General features: G+C 39.4%; 1 protein-coding gene across 1 annotated transcript in view; it reads left to right on the plus strand.

Annotated features, from left to right (window-relative positions):
* Nucleotides 1–15,365, plus strand: part of MACROD2 (mono-ADP ribosylhydrolase 2) — a 1,942,726-nt gene that overhangs the window by 1,371,420 nt on the left and 555,941 nt on the right. Inside the window, exon 7 of the mRNA XM_045078428.1 lies at nucleotides 13,645–13,675. Within this exon, the coding sequence (XP_044934363.1) occupies nucleotides 13,645–13,675 (31 nt within the window). The remainder of the gene's footprint in view (nucleotides 1–13,644; nucleotides 13,676–15,365) is intronic.

Below are 15,365 nucleotides of genomic sequence, written 5' to 3' on the forward strand. Positions count from 1 at the left end.
TCATGTGAGCAGGAGGACAAGGGTATTTATCATGACAAAAGGAGTCAGGTGTTTAAACAGGACTGTTTTGTGGGAAAGTGCAGAAGTGGAGGGAAGAGCATCGTCTTCATCATCTGCCCTCTTCCTGGGTCGTTACTGACTTGTGTGTAGTTTTGGGAGCTCTGCCGCTTCAGGTATCCATGTGATAAGTGGAACAATAATTTCCTCCCAGCCTTCCCTGGGTTGGGATTAATTTAATGCTATCTTGAAAAGTAGGACTTGAAGTGATATTATTGTCTAGCCATGTACTACTATAACTGTACCCAGATCAATAATATTAGCATCACCTGGGCGACTGTTGGAAATGCGTAATCTCAGCCTGCCACAGATCTACCTAATCAGACTTTGCATTTGAGTAAGATGCTCAGTTGAGTGGAAGCACATTGAAGTTTGAGAAGCAGTGGTCCATTTACTTTTATAGGCAGTGAACCCCCCATCCCAGAAGAAGTTCAGATGGAGCCTATCTGAACCTTATCGGGGATGGTAGGGAGGGGGGCCATGCATGGGGTAGTTGGAGCAAATAACTGCCAAGAGCAATTACACGTGTAGGATACCTGTGCTTTTAGTGGAACACTAAAGCCCAGTAAGGTGGTGTGAAGAGCGGTAAAAAAGGATCATTTATAAAGCTTCTGAAGCTAGATATGGGATAGAGATCTCATGTTGAAACGTTGATTGAAAAAGATGGAGGAAACTTGAACAGCTCTTTGGAACTTACAGGAAATGATTCTCTAGCATAGAATCCTTGCCTAATTATTGGTTTCTTACTGTGTCCTCAAAAACCTTCCTCAATTACATCAAGTGACATCTGTTATATTAATGCAACTATTGTATTCAATGTTGAGGATATGTTGCACTTTCAGTGAATCCCAAAAGGAAGGAACAATAACATGGAGGGAGAGGAAAAATCAATGGGCAGAAATACCTTCACATACTAGAAAGGAATATAACACTTGGCTGTAATAAGTTTCATCTGAGACAGTGTTACAATCTGTTATGGATGGTTTTTATTTTGTTTGTCTTTAATATAGATGCAACTGTGAGATTGTGGTTAAAAATTAAATCCTTCACTTTGTGAAATTAGACTTTAAATGAAGTCAATGTCTAGCAGAGCTGGTGGTACCTAAAAGTATTCATTTCTAAATCAAGTTTTGCTCCATTCATCCATTTACCTATCTATCCTTCCATCTTGCTATCTTTTCACCCATCCATCCATGCATTAGTGCATGTATGACCTTCTCATTGTCTCTCATAGTGCATACATTAAATTAACTCCCTAAGAATAGAAAGACATTTAGTTTTAACTATTTCTTAGTGAATAATGGGTGTGTCACTTTCTGTTAAATTTGGTCTGTTCATCCTGATGGTTTGTTCATGTCCCAGTGCTGGAGCCAACTGTGTATACAACCGTGTATTCACTGACCCTCAGTGTATACTTTGGAGGCCAGCTGCCTGCTTCCCTCCTTGTGGGTCTGGCAGAATTCTGGTTGGATTAATGCAGTAAGCACTGGGAAATGTATACAAATAACTCACATCCTGGGGCCTGAGCTGTCAGACATCTTCTTGCAGACTGGATGTTCCCAGTCTTCTTCTTTTTGCTCATTTCCATAAAAGACTCCAGTTGATAAAACTCCTCACAGTGATTGATGGCCCACAAAGCACAGCCATTTTCAGGCCATGAGTAGCAATTCTTGAACTTGGGAAATATGACTACAATCAATTTCCTTTTCCTTTTCCTTTCTTGCTTCCCTTTATTTTAGTCATTCCTACAGGGTGCGTCCTTTAGACACCCCTTTTTTAGTCATTATCTCCTAATTAATTCCCTTGTTAAATATAAAGTGTGCATTAGGCTTGACTAATGTCTTCCTTTGTGACTAAGGAAAGAAGAATTTATTACCTTTACATATTGACCCAAGCTGAATAATCACAACTCATTTTATTTAAAGCCCATATTCTTTACAAACCACTGTAGTTTAGGTCCCAACCAACTGTCAATAGAGTCTCACCTGTCTCCCATAAATATGAAATGGAGTCAAGTGTTTGCATATATAACTGACTTTAGAAGTGGCTCTATTCATAAGGAAAACCATCTCTTTTTCTATGTGATGTGTTGAGATCACACCATGAAATTATGGAGGGCATAAAATTAAATTACCCAATTTGTGGAGAGAACATGCTGACTCTGTAAAGAGATGGAACAAAGGTGTCAAAAAGTCTACAGGAATAAAACCTATATATGTGTTGGTAACCTGGCAATCGTTCACTCTCCAATCATGTGACAGATTAATAAGCATAGGCAGGAAAGGACCTCAGTTCATCTTAGTGGGAGAGAGTCTGTCCTGGATATGAGCTGGATACAGGCTGGATGACAATGGTCTGGTGAAACAGTGGGAAGAAACAACCTTAGCTGGAATAGAATAATACAGTGGTTCTCAAAGTCATCTGAATAGAATAGAGCAGTGGTTCCAAAGTGTCCTAATCCTTAATTACCCTGTAACCCTGATCTTCAGCTTGACAGCTGATTTAATAAGTAAGATCTGGTGGCTAAGCCTAGAAGGGTTTTTGTATTGTGTTCATGCTGATAAAGAGTTCTTGTTTCCAACTAGCCTTTTCTAAGGACTGAGCATGCTCAGGATGGATTCTTCCCCTGTCTCCACCTTCCTTCTTCAACCCTGACCTCACTGACTCTATTCTGGAGCAGGAAGTGTTTAGAAGTTTGGGTCAATGCCTTTGGCACAGATCATGATCCTGGAGTCCTGGGATCAAGTCCCACATTGGTCTTCCTACTCAGCAGGGAGATGCTTCTCCCTCTGACCCTCTCCTCTCTCATGTTCTCTCTCTCACTCTCAAGTAAATAATTCAAATATTTAAAAGAAGAAGAAGAAGAAGAAGAAGAAGAAGAAGAAGAAGAAGAAGTAGTAGTAGTAGTAGTAGTTTGAGTCAAAAACATCAGGGCTTCTGTCTAAGCTTTTCCTCTTGGCCACTGCATGACATTTGGAAGATCACTCATCCCATCTGGGGATAGTAATAATAATGCCTCCTCTGAGTTTGACATGGTTTTGAGGAGAGACAACCAGGCCCATATTAAAATATCCCAGAAGCTGTAGAATTTCTTAGGTGGTATCTTTATTCCTATTTATTTTATTAAGCCATAGGAAGACAGGAACCTGATGGATAGCTGAAGCTTCTGGATACCCTGGTACCCTGTCTGTATCTGTGGTCTTTCAGTAACTATTTGTTGAATGTGTTCTCTCCCTTCCTTCTAAAAGCTCTTTGGTTTGTTAGCAGACCACTAGTCACACTGCGAAGGAGCTGTGAGACTGGTTGACTGGAAAATGGTTGAGTTTACTCTATCTATAGTGCCCAGTCCATAGACTCTTAGAAAAGACCACCTCACTGTCTATGTGTGTTGAGGCTTTTGGGCTGCTGGGTTCCATGAGAACAGCTGTGTTTTTTGTTTTGTGGTTATTTGTGGTTATTTGTTTGTGGCTATTTTGTTGTTAATGGGTTTTCTTAATGTTTCTCTATAAGTCAGATCTTGAACTTTCTAATTAAGATCAATATTGAGACATAACATACCATTAAGAGAAGCCAGAGACTGACTCAAAACAATGAGTGGATGATAACACCTCCTTGTATTTGTTTAACAAAACTTTACATGATACACGATCTGGGTTGGGGCCTTGTACTCAGCATGGAACACAGAGATCCCCAGGGCTACCCCCTTCTACTTCTCCCTGAGTGATCAGTTTCTGAATTTCCTCCCAGTTGTATGTCCTCGGCAGCCCCTCCTTGTCTCTGAGCCAGATCTCAGTCACTCAGGTTGTTCAGTCTTGAGGATGTCCTTTCTTCCTTCCTGTGGCTTCACGAGGATTTATTTGCTTTTTCTGCTTCTGCTTACCAAGACTGGTGATAACCATGTGCTCTGTTTCCTTTGAGGTCCTCCCAGAATTAACACTGAGGTCTCTTTCACTTTAATAGTTTTACTGCTAGTGGCATTAAGGTAAATAACAACAACAGATGTCATGGATTGGCTCCCTAGAAGCAGACTCTTAGGTGAGGATTTAGGGAAAAGGGATGTATTGGGAAAATCCCAAGAAAAACACAGGTGAGATGTGAGGCACTGGACTAGAAGGGAAGGGTAGACATCAGGTCAAATCCCAGGTGACTGTAAAACCCAAAGATGGTAGTCTCCAGATGATAATGCTCACACTCAGCATTTTTCTCAGCAGGGTAAAGGTGTGCTGGTGTTTACACCCTCCCACACCCTGCCCATCAATCATTGGTTCAGGGTTAGCCCTGGGATCTGATTTCCAGCCCCTTTGTTTTCTGAGAGCACTAATGAAGGGGGTCTATGACAGTTGGTGTGGGGATGGACCAAGGGCAAGGGCACATGGTAGTGGTAAAGGATGGGACACAGCCTCCCTTACAGCCACACTGAGGAAAGCTCAAAGGTCCACAAGTCCTCTGGAGACCCTGCTTCAAGTTCTGTTCTTTCAGTGATCTAGTCCCTCAATCCTGTGAGCAAACAATTCTTCCTTGTCATTTAGACCACTTCTTCAGCAAGGAAGGCCCCTCCTTGCAGGCACAGTTAGACCCTCAGCAGTGATTAAGGGCCATGGGCCATTCACACTCAAGGGGGTAATTTACTCAGGGGATCTGAAATGATGACTCTAATCTCAGTTGCCTCTGGCTCTGCCCAGGAAAGGTCACCTCAGAGCCTCCCCACACACTCCTCACTCCTGGGTGCCAGGGATGCAACATCTGTCTCATACATGTGCTTAATTATAAGGAAGATGGAGAGGGGATACTTAAAAAATGAGAGGTAATTAGGTTTTTGAGAAGTCATCATTTTAGGGACATTTTGTTCCAGCAGTTCCACTTTCATATTGCACAAGTGTTTTGCTGTCGATAAGAGGTTTTTTAGGGTTTTATTTTCCTTTCTTAACCTTTGTTTCTTCCCTCTGTTTCTGCATAAAGGGAGTTTACGGATGTAGACATTTTGGAGCAGAATGAACATTCTTTTGGGTTCAGCAGGTTTATGGTGACCTGTTCTTGTTTTCACATATGTATAGTTTACAGTAAAACATTCCTAGCAGTCATGTGAGCAAGCTCGGGCAAAAGGCAAGTTTTTCTCTTTGCTGGTTCTGACATTTTGCATCCTAATAAATTCACAGTGGAACTAATCCAGCTGTCTTCTTAGAAAATATAAAGTTTGGAAGAGGACTGCTACTATTCATAGCTATGTAATAGTTTGTTTTATACTGTGCAGAGTTGTAGTTATAAACATGCAAGCAGCTGGCAATAAATGACTTTATGACAGCTATTTCCAAGGTATAATGAAGAAAACAAAAACAAAGTTATTGCTTATAATTATGGTGCCTGGGTGAGCTTGCACAATGCACTTCAGACACTTTACTGGCCAAGTCCATGTGATCTCATTCACAGTCTCCTCTAAATGACCTTGGCCTTCAGTTTATTTAGCCTTGGAGGTGGGAGGTACAGTGATTTGCATCTTTCAGTGCCATTTGTTAAGCAGACAGGGTGCTCTATTCACCCTTGGAATGGGGGAGGGGATAAGTGAAATTAAGGACTCTTCTTTACTATTGAAGAGGTTTTACATTAGAAAAACATGCTGGGGGCAGTAGTTTGTCAATATTTTCAAAAACTTAAAGGTACTTTTCCTTTAACCCAATGGTTAAATAAGTTAATTTCATTTCTAGAAAGAGATCCTATGAGAATACTCTTAAGTACATAGAGGCATAGTCAAGAATTCTTGCTGTGAGTTATTACAGCAAAATTTAGGAATACCCTATATGTTCATCAATGTACCAATATTAGATAAACAGCATAACCATGCCATTGAATAGTGCATAGACCTTAGAAACATGAGATGGATCAATACATACTGACATTGAATGATCTCCAAGATCTAGGACATGAAAAGAAGCTAATCTCAGAACATAAACCGCAATGCATGCTCCAATTTATGTAGGAAAAAAAAATATAACTATGTTTATATATGACATCTAACTCCATTATTTTTTCATTCAACCATTTGGCAGATATTTATTGAGTTCCAGTCTCCATTTTCGGTGCTGGTGATACAACAAGTAAAACAAAAGTCTTCTTGGAAGTTACAGGCCAGTGGGGGGAACTTATGCTGAGGAAACAAAGAACAAACAAACAACTGTGTGTCAGGTGGTGTAGGAGTTATAAAGGGATACAAAGCAGCCTAAAGGAATAGAAAGTAATTTAGCTAGAGGCCAGAAAGAGCCTCTTTGAGGAGGTGACATTTGATCAGAGATCTAAAAGGAACATGTGCCAGGCTGTAGGGACAGCGAGGCCAAAGTCCCTGAAGCAGGACTGTATTTTGTGTATTTGGAGAACAAAAGGAGGCCAGTGTGGCTGCAACTCTGTGAGCAAAGGGAAAAGAGGGGTGGGCGCAGAGGAAGCCAGGAGCCAGATCACTGGGAGCTTGAAGGCCATGGTCTTTGCTTTTATTTAAAGTGTGGTAGAAAGTGACAGGAGGACTGAGATCGGAAAAAGATTCAATTTTATTTAGGCTTTGTCATGTAAATTTATGGAGTGGAAGCTGCTGACCATATTATGGACCATGAGGGCCTTGTGGGGGGGGGGGTCTTCTAGGTGAGTCAGAAGAAGGGAGGGACATGGCTATAGGAGAAATTCTCAGTGCTCTCTGCCTACACCAGTCTCATTTGAGCCTTTGGGAATGCAGTCATGCATAACTTGAATCATTAGGAAATATTAAAGGCAAAAAAAAATAAAAAATAAGATCAGTTATTCCTTTTGTAAAATAATAAATCCCTTAGTTCACATTCCTTTCTCTGAGCTTGAGGGAGTTGCTTTCTTGGCTTTACTGATCCTCCATGTTTATTGAAAAGGGGTAATGTGTTTTTTATCATAGGATTTTTCTTGAGAATTAATCAGATAATATACATAGAGCTCTTAGTCTGGTGCTTGGCACATTACAATAATTCAAAACTGACAGCCATCATTGTTGCCATGATGCCACCACCCATGTCCAAACAGCATAAGGCATTCAGGATGCTATGAAATTGCCTGACTCTGTCATCTTTATTCTGAGCTGTAGAAAAGCATAAGAGGCTATTTTTTACCATCATAGAATTAAATAGCTGAATAAACCATCTAATCCAACTCTGCTCCTTTTACAGATGGGAAAACTGAGGCACTGAGGGAATACACTGGTGGCTCTCAGATTATAGCTAATGAGTGGCTCTGATCTCTTGCCTTTCAGTTCAAATCTTTATTTGCCGCATCAGTATTTCCCTAACTTTAAGCATTCACATTCCACTTCCTAATATGATGATCATCTAATATTTTAATTGACTCTTTAAGAATTTTTATTTTCATAGGAAACTTTGTATCATCACCCTAAGTGGAAAACCAATATTCCTTTTTGTAAGTCTTTACAATAACTTAGAGTTTTAGCATATATATGTCATTGCTTTTGGCACAGTAATGCTGTGTAACAAACAACCCCCAAACTTAGTGACATAATAAGAAGCATGTCTTCCTTGCTCATATACCAGCGGGCTCATTAGGACACATCTGCCTTAGGCTGATTTCAGACTCTACTTGTCTCTCAGCCTCGGGCTACTTGAAGCATGTCCTTCTCATGCTTCTTCTCTAAAGTCAGGAGTATAAAAGTTCAAATCTAAATGTTATGTCTACTATTATCCCATTGGCCAAACAAAATCATATGCTCAAGTCCATCATCAAGAATATAAAGAAAAGACTTCCTCCCCTAATAGAGAAACTGTAAAATCACATGGTAAAGCATGTAGATAGAAGGAGAGATGAGGACTTGGAAAAAGTAATGAGGATATGGGGCCTATCAAAATCATATGTAGATATTACATTGAAATGAGTAATGGCCGTCTGTTTGCCACCTCAAAATATCTTGCATACTCCTAGAGTTAGTCATATCACAGTCTGAGAAACACTCAAGTATTCTGCATTCTGGATAAAGGGATTGTGGCACAACCCACTATCCTGGTAACCAAACCCCTAAAGACAGAGAAAGGTACCTTGATGTTCCATTATTTCTAAGATGCTCACTTTCTCATATCTTATCTTCTTTGAAAGTAGGATACCACCTATACCCAGAGGTGTTTTACAGTCAAACATAGTCATGGTGAGTTTTCACTGCCTGTACATGTGTATACTTGGTCATTGTTCCTGGTAGACTGACTGGGCAGTTGTAACCTCTTGACTTTCAGCCAACCAACCAATTAGAGGCCATATGAGGGGGAGTAGTGTGTTTGGCTATTGTCTGAAAACCTTTTTTTGGCAACAAAGAAGAAGCCAACTTCAAAACTTTTAGAGAAAGTATTAGAAGCTTGGAAAAGAAGTCCAGAGTGGGGCACTGGTGAAGAACTGGGTCAACAACACCTATCTTAAGAGCACAAGGATGAAACTGTAGAGAATGGTTACCTGTGACTCTGTAGTGGAAAATGATTTAGAGGTACTGGACTCTGCAGGAGGATAAATTTTAAGAAACTTGTCCAATTTATCTCTTCTTAATCTTTTCCCTAGAGCAAGATGTAATTTAAGAAATTATCTAAAAAAATCCAAAATAACAATTTCAATTAAGTATGCAATAAAAATCCTAAATGATAAGAAAACACGTGTTGTATTTCAACTCAAAGAGCTTCCCCTTCCGTAGTGGTACACAAAGTACAACAAAATAATGGTGTTTCTTGCAATCGATAACTTCCTCAGTGAAATGGGATATGTAATTAAAAACAGTTAAGTGGAAGGTGTATCAGGTAGCATGCTTTTGCTTGCAAATAATGGAAAATCTAACTAAAACTGACTCACTAAGAAGGAAAGTGTTGGCTCAGCAATTGAAAGATTCTCAAAACTGGGAGCACTTTACAGTTAATTTACACCCACAGCTCACTGATGTCAGAACTTTCCAACTCTCTCTTTGTGGCTAAGGGGAATGTGTGCTACTTACTTAAGTCAATCAACACCTTCCCGTGCAGCTCAGGATAGAGTCAATCCTATCCAGCTGGCAAGGCTGTTGTAGAAGCAATGGGTAGATGGCAAAGAGAGTGGATGAAGAAGCGAGAAAGAAATTCCCACTTTATAGGAAAACATGAACCAAGAATCAAGGGCCAGAGAAATGCAAGGGATGGTTATGATGTTGGCTTAGGACTTACTTACCATTTTGGTTTTGAGGCTCTGTTAGAATCAAGATAAAGAAGGTGGTGGGGTATTTCTTTCCTTGCCCTCAAATGGAGAAGTGGAAATAGACATTCAAAAAGATGGGAGGCATAATCGACAGCCCTGAGGATTTCAGTGTTTCTACAAATGTATTTGAAACAAACATTCTGGGTTAAGGAAGTATTTTCCAGCTAGTGGCTCAATCTATAATTTCATAAAAGAAAAATCCCCTCTCACCCTCCAAATCAAATGATTACTTTTGCCCCAAGCATGTGACTTGGAAAAGTGCATGTTGACTTGGAAAAATAAGCCTAAAAGTCAAATGTTATGAAGCAAGTTTTCTGATGGCTGTATGCTGGGGCCTGATTAGCATGGAGACTTTTTGCTCCTTAGGCTTCTGGAAGGAGAATATGGCACCTTACAAATCAGGCTGGTGATGTCATTCCCTAAGTTCCACAGGTGACTGCTGAGTTATGTGCACTTGAAACAAACCAGGCTAACTGGCCTGGGTTTTGGTACAATCTTTCATTCGTCCACGGGAGACGATTTTTGTGGGTGGTTATGTTAAATACAACTTTGAAATAAAGAAATCCCATGCTACTCACTTCTGGTGACACTATCAAAAATTTATTATGGTGAAGAACACAGACTATACACTGTAAAATCCCTTAGGTGAGCTCACTTGTTCACCCTTTATTTCTCAACCCCTCTCTCTCTCTCTCACGCTCTTTTTCTTTCTCTCACACTTTCCTCAGTCTCTGCCTCCTTCCATCCATCTCCCTCTCTCTCAATAAAGGTGATTAATGGAGGAGATTTAGTTTGGACGAATTATATACAGAGGTATTTTACATAAACTGAACTTTCCCCGTGATATTGTATTTCCATCTCTGCTTTATCATTGCTTTTTTGTTTGTTTGTTTGAATTAATGCAATAATATTACTGAAGCCATTCTCCATTACACGACCATTTGCCTTCACATTCAAGGCAATGATGTCATTTTCAGATAAAGCTATTTGTCCTTGTTAAAACAGGCAAGGCAGTTGGTACATTCAGACTCAATTACTAAGTTACATGATTGATTCCAAGATATTGCTGGGAGGTAAGGCAAATGCAAGTTGCCATTAACTGTTCAGTATGTTCTCTTCTGCGAGATCTAATGGGAAAAAGACTCCTATAACTGGCCCTAAGAGGGAAGCAGAAAGTAGTTAGATCAGTTCCCCAGGAGGGAGACTCTGAGACAGAGATTAGGGTGCATGGTGTTTATTTAGGTGTGCCCTTAGGATTACACCTGGGGAAGAGAGGGGAGCAAAGCAGGAGTGGGCAGAGGGAAAGAGGAGCTCTGGAGCTGGTTGGGCCCTTCAGTGTTGCACTGCATTAAGCTAAGATGAGCCAAGCCTTTCCACTCTGTATTAATTAGTCTTTGGATGTGGACTGTCCTGGAAAGGGGCAGGACTCTGAGTGGAGTAGCCATCTGAGGCAATCCTGGAAAAGTTGACTGTTGGAGACGACCTGCTGACAGCACAGTTGAGGTCTAGGCCCCAGACTGCAGGGCAGTTTTCCTCCTCCAGGGATGATTTAGCCCCCCAGGGGAACTTTGACAAGATTGAGGTATATTTTTTTATTGTCACAAATGGGGGAAGAACAGTGTCATCAAGTGGATAGAGTCAAAGAATGCTACCAACCATCTTGCAATGCACCACACGGCCCCTAACAACAAAGAAATTATCTGGTTCAAAGTATCAACAGTACCACGGTACACATTGGTGTAGGGCACCAATTCCCCTTGATGTGGAGCTTGATGGAGATATTACTGCCTGTCAGATACAGTGTCCTTTGTTCCTCCCACAGACCCTTTAGTTTCCATTTACTAAAGAGGAAACTGATGCCCAGGAAAGTTCAGCTAAGTGCCCAACAAGGTGAACTGGAAAGACATCCAGGTGGGGTTTAAAGTGGGCTTGCTTGCCGAAAACATCCTGGTATCTTCTGGCTTCTGCTTGATGATGCGATGCGGCAGGTCTGAAACCTCTCTCTTTCTCTGTCTCAAACACAAGACAGGTGAGGTTTATGTGCTCAGTTCACTCTCACGGAATTCCTGAGGCACTGTACACTCAATTCCCTCTATTTCGTTTAAAAGGCATAGCAGAATGTGAGTGAACACGGCAAAAATGATAGGGATGACCCCGAATCCTCTCTAGTTTGTATTTGTATTTTTAAGTCGGCCATTGCTGACCTCTGGGGCCCTTTCTATTAGTAACAAATTGCTTACAGTAAGCTTGCAGCTGGTTTTTATGTTGAGAAAAAGGCCTGTCAGTGGTCTTGGTGAATGCCTTTAAAAAGACTAGAACATTTCCAGGAGAATTTGCTACATGCTATCTCTTCATTGTTCTGTATCCTTCGATTTATTGAATCATTCAAGAACATTCCTCACAATCTTATTGGCACCTCCAGAACCCAAGGAATCAAAAAAAGAAAAGAAAAGAAAAGAAAAGAAAAGAAAAGAAAAAAGAACTCATTAATTCATTTAAAAAGTAGCTCCTAGTCCCTTTCAGAAATTGTCCTATTTATTAGTATTTACTAGTAAAAGAACAGAAAAAAGAAAACTATCACTTTGCAGACCTCTAGGTGAGCTTAACGGAATCCATTATTAACTCCTTCTACAACAAAATCACATGAATTGTAACTTTTTAAATAGGACATCCACGTAAAGGGAATAAATGTGCAGTCTATAAAAATGTTACAGAAAATAAAATGTAGTACACATTTAACCCAAAGATATAAAGAAAAAAGACAGACATTCCATCATCATTGAGCTCAGCAATAACATTTGGTATTATAGTCAACCACGGCTGCGGTGTTTGGGTTCTACGGCACAGTCAGTCACATTTGTTAAAAACTCCGTCATCGATTTCTACAGCACATTTCTATATGGTGAACGTTATCACCTTCATTTTCAGCTGAAAAATAAAAATACGGAAAAGATGAAAACAACTTAATTAAATTTACACAGAGGTCCATTGGCACAGGACATTGTTATGCTCAGATCACATTCCCCCGTTAGAGAGCCTAAATTAGAGCTAGCTCTCTAGTCACATTTGTTCCTTGACTCTTTCAGCCAGATTCTTTACACATTGCTGCTTAAAATACAGGGTCTTGGGCAGTTTGGGCCCCTCTAACACACTGCCCTCGACTGAGTGGCTTCAACAACCAGCATTTCTTTTTCACAGTTCTGGAGGCTAGGAAGTCTAAGATCATCATACCCACAGATCTGGTATTTGGTGATGGCTGCTTTTCTGGTTTGCAGATGTCTGTCTTCTCCTTGTGTCTTCAGAAGGGGAAAAGCACAGAGGGTTAGCTCTCTTCCTCTTCTTATGAGAACTAGAACCCTATCATCTCCACCCTCCCCCTAATTAACTCCCGAAGACCCCACCTCCAGATACCATCACATTGGGGTTCACCATGTCAGTTTGGGAAGACACAAACATTCAGTCCATTACAAATGGTTTAAGCAGTAGTGCCTCTGTAAAAAAACTGACTTTAAGAAAATGAGCATATATATATATATATACACACAAACATATATATACACTTTGTTTAAATTTTACTGATAAAAAGACTGTGTAGCACACAACTTACAAGAATAGAATATGCAGTACCTTATTATAGATTCTATACAGCTGATCAATTCTTACAAAAACTTTTGCAAACATTATAAGAATTTTCTATCTATAGCCAACCTATGGTTTTAGTTGACCCACAAGTATAGTCCAACAGGTACGTTGATTGATATTTTCAGATTTTAAGCCACTAACATGACATCACTTAATGTCCAACTGAGATAGGATGCTCGTTAGCAACACCATTTTATAGTATTTATATTGTATACACATTTATAATTAATATATATTTATGTTATATAATATATGTGTTATATAAATGGATATAGCGTTTATATTAAATATGATATACATTACTTATATCATACAAATGTATAATAGACGTAAGTCATCTCAAGGGCAGAGGCAATAGTAAAATGTGGGCAAAATAATTAGGAGGTGATCAGATGATTTCTGAATATTTGTTTTAGATGTAACATCTCATTGCAGAATTATATGATTTAATTTCTTAATTATAACTATGCTTAACAGTTGGTTCACAAGATTCCTGGAAATTTGACAGTTGGCTCTCCTGAATACAATTGCTGCTGTTAAGTTTTCAGTTAATCAAATATGCCCATTTTCCACGGTATCTCCTACTCCAACTGAGAGACGTTTTAGGGGCCTGAGTATGTGAACAGAGGGCATCCCATTATCAAGTAAATAGATGTTGAACTAGAAGATGTCAGATTAAGCAGAGTTGTTTTAAAATTTACTGTTATTTTTGTGGTTTATTCACAGGCATTTCCCTGCATCTCAACCGGCATTTATGGTAAGTGATCTAGCTTTTTATAATATTTGTATTTCGTTATTTTGTTGTTAAAGGCAAGGTTCACAGGAAGATAAAATGTTCTCTGATGGATATAGTTTGCTGTGATTTAGAGACCCAAAAAGCAGGTCGAATCCCATGGAGGGATCTCAAGAGGCTATTCAGATATTCTTTGGTGTTCTTGAATTTTGTTGTACTGGATACCACATGTTATGATTTGATACACTGTGGCTTAATGTCTTTTGTTAAACAAAACATTCTGCCTTGGTAGGATTTGACCTATAATAGGGTTTTCTTTAATAAAGCCAGGTTTTTTCCTAGATAAATCATAATGCATATAAAGCCTAGCAGTATCATTATTTTGTTGTGAATTACAAAATAAATAATGGAAACATTAAAACATACACACATGCATGTGCCAGTATATTTAATTTTAAAACTATCCAAAGGGGAAAAAATATCCAAAGAAGTGACAATAATTTTAGTAAGCTGAAAAAATATATATACTTTTTTTAGTGTTGACAGATTATTTTAGATAATGACTGCTTCACTTAGAGATGGGAGCAAAATGTTTTTATAATCACTTGTTTTCACTAACCTAAAGCTCCCGAAATATTATTTCACCTACAATGACATTTCCTGATGCTTTCTTTCTTCAGGCCATTAATAAATGTGTTTTACATATTAAGGTAACATGAGGTTTAATTGTCATTTTAGGGTGTGCTGATCAGGGAAAATAGATTAGACCCTTCTGAAATCAAAATTCTCACATAGAGGCTCTTAACTGAAAAATAAAATATGTACAAATGTAAAGAAATAGTTTAAGTTCATTACTATTAGGGTGGAATACCTAGATTGATGTCAAAGGTACAAGATTTATTTCTCCTTAATATAGTATTTCTTTTGAAGGTCTTGGAGAGAATAAAATGGAAAATACAGGCCTGAATCAAGTTAAATGGGGAAGGATTTGGCTGCAACATTTAAGAATTTGAGGCGTGACTTTTTCTTCTCCATGTTCCACTGTAGCCTGTGTTTAGGGAAACACAATGGACACTGGGCGGGTGAGGGCTAAACCGCACCATCTACATAATCTCCATTTTGGCCATTCTTTCTGGCTCACAGGTACCCAGTTAGAAATCTTAAAAATCTGCTTAAAGGAGGCATGAAATGCAAAGTTTTGCTTGGGCAAGACCCCACATCTTCATTTTACCTTGTCTGGAGTCAAATCAGACTCCACTACAGAAACGGTTCCCCTCTCAAGAATGGTCTCTCACGACAGTCTTGATTTTCCTTGACAACAAACAAATACACACCTACCTAAAATAATACTATGTTTACTTTCTATGTTTATTACCTTGCCAGATTGCTGATGTCTGTTTTGTTTGTGAGAATCTAGGGCAATGTGCAAAGGATTGCAGGTGAATTTAACATGTTACACCGAAAAAGGGGGAAGGGGGGGTAAAGAAGAGAAGGACAGTGAGGAGGGACAGGAAAATGAGAAGTCAAGAAAGAGTAGTAAGAACTAAATCAAACCTAAAGTGGCTCATGGATAATTTTAATCCCCGAAGGACAGACATTTCTGCTCAGAGACAATAATATGGCCCAAAATATGCTAACTTGTTCAGCATTGCGTTATGTGGGATAGGAAGGAAATACTGAAGATTGTGGGGGAAGACATTGACACCAAGTCACA

This window comes from Mustela putorius, unplaced genomic scaffold (assembly GCF_011764305.1).
Source record: "Mustela putorius furo isolate JIRA1106 unplaced genomic scaffold, ASM1176430v1.1 tig00000253_pilon_pilon_pilon, whole genome shotgun sequence".
Taxonomy (NCBI): domain Eukaryota; kingdom Metazoa; phylum Chordata; class Mammalia; order Carnivora; family Mustelidae; genus Mustela; species Mustela putorius.